This window comes from Galeopterus variegatus, unplaced genomic scaffold, assembly GCF_000696425.1.
Source record: "Galeopterus variegatus unplaced genomic scaffold, G_variegatus-3.0.2 Scaffold13621, whole genome shotgun sequence".
Taxonomy (NCBI): Eukaryota; Metazoa; Chordata; class Mammalia; order Dermoptera; family Cynocephalidae; genus Galeopterus; species Galeopterus variegatus.
This window is the reverse complement of record NW_007739732.1, coordinates 15377-17553: the sequence shown is the minus strand read 5'-3', so window position 1 is coordinate 17553 and position 2177 is coordinate 15377. Positions and strand designations below refer to the sequence as shown.

General features: G+C 43.2%; 1 protein-coding gene across 1 annotated transcript in view; it reads right to left on the bottom strand.

Moving 5' to 3' along the window:
* Positions 1–1850, bottom strand: part of LOC103581659 (zinc finger protein 260-like) — a gene marked incomplete at its 5' end in the record, with an annotated part of 6500 nt that extends 4650 nt beyond the window's left edge. Inside the window, 1 exon segment of the mRNA XM_008563433.1 lies at positions 1706–1850. Coding sequence (XP_008561655.1) covers positions 1706–1850 — 145 coding nt within the window.
* Between the last annotated feature and the right edge of the window lie 327 nt (positions 1851–2177).

Genomic DNA, 2177 nt, shown 5'->3' with positions numbered 1-2177 from the left:
CCTGTAATGACACATCATTCTCAACTCAACATCCCTGGGTCACAATACAGAAATCAGGGAGTTCACACCCGTGTGTGTGCATGTGTCTTATATAAGATGCCACTTTTTTGTACTCCATAGAATGAGAGGAAGAAAAACCAAAGGACAAATATCCTGGTACTTTAGTAAGTTACTAATTACTAAAAATAATATTACAAAACTTAATTTATACCTTAAGAAATATCCTTCTAGCTAGTGACAAAAGTGTGAAGTTTTTCTTTTCCAAGGAGAGTATAAACAACCATGATGGGGCCGGCCCGGTGGCACACTGCTACAGTGCGCCGCTTGGGAGCGCAGTGGCGCTCCCGCTGAGGGTTCGGATCCCACATACAGACCGGTTCCCGCTCAGTGAGCGAGGTACGGGAGCAACGCCGAGGGTTGCGATCCCGTTGCCGGTCCCGGTCCGGTACGGGCGTGACACTGAGGGTTGCGATCCATTGCCGGACACGAAAAAAGACAAAAAGGAAAAAAAAAAAAACAAACCATGATGACATAAGTATAAATACACACCTGAAATACTGTTAGATGAACAAATTTAAACACAATTTCAATATAGTCCAGCATAAGAAAGAAAGACATAATATAGTTTTATTTTGTATTCAGTTCCACTTCACTAAGAGGCCAAAGATGTTAAACTCTTCCATGTGAACTGTATGGTCTCATGAATATGAGGCAACAGCAAAAGTCCAGTCACAAGAACACAAAGAACACACCCCACATTAATGGAACTGCACACAGCACCATGTCTGAGTGAATGATCTTGGGCAGCGTAAGAGACAAACAATATTGAAGCAACTGATTATAGAATGATTCTGCACTTAAATATGGGACCTATTTCAAACAGTAAAAAATTTTATGTAGTTATTGTTGTTTTAATTAGATTTGGGGTACATACAAAACAGATTCAGCAAAATAAAATATTGGGGTATACACAAGACACCCCACCTTGGAGATTATATAATACAAGATTGCAGATAAGCCATCTTTAAGTCTGGGACTTGGAGGAGAAATTGCTAAAAACAGCTGAACACTTCCAACATCTAATGGGCTTTACTTTTCTTGGCTTCTGCCCTGTATGTGCTGACAAATCTTGCTGGATCTAGTTTGGTCATTCTTTTTTTTTTTTGTCCTTTTTGTCTTTTTCCGTGACCGGCAACGGATCACAACCCTCAGTGTCGCGCCCGTACCGGACCGGGACCGGCAACGGGATCGCAACCCTCGGTGTTGCGACTGCACCTCACTCAGCCAGTGAGCCGCCAGTCTGTATGTGGGATCCGAACCCTCAGCGGGAGCGCCGCCGTGCTTCCCAAGCGGCGCACTGTAGCAGAGCGCCACCGGGCCGGCCCTGGTTTGGTCATTCTATTGTCCATGGCTCTGCCCCTTCTTCTAACTTGACAATCACCTCAGTTTTGTTAATAGTGTTCTGTTAATGGTAAGTAATGTAGGACTTCGTAAAACTGCTAAGTCTGATTCTTGGAAGAACAGCAAGAGCTCAGCTTCAGAGGTTGGGCAATAAAGAGGCCAATTTGAACCTCACGAGAGAGAGAGAGCACATTTTCAAGAAATGTAACCTTACCAAAATAGCATGAAATGCTATAAATGGTTCCTAAACTTATGAACAAAGAAAAACTGTTTCTCCTAAAATTTACTGGGGAGTTTTACTCACTCAGTGACACCAGGTTGCTGTAGGTCTCCAGGATCACATCCCTGTACAAAGTCCTTTGAGCATCACTAAGGTCCTGCCACTCCTCCCAGGTGAAGTCCACAGCCACATCCTCAAATGACACCAACTCCTGTAATGACACATCATTCTCAACTCAACATCCCTGGGTCACAATACAGAAATCAGGGAGTTCACACCCGTGTGTGTGCATGTGTCTTATATAAGATGCCACTTTTTTGTACTCCATAGAATGAGAGGAAGAAAAACCAAAGGACAAATATCCTGGTACTTTAGTAAGTTACTAATTACTAAAAATAATATTACAAAACTTAATTTATACCTTAAGAAATATCCTTCTAGCTAGTGACAAAAGTGTGAAGTTTTTCTTTTCCAAGGAGAGTATAAACAACCATGATGGGGCCGGCCCGGTGGCACACTGCTACAGTGCGCCGCTTGGGAGCGCAGTGGCGCTCCC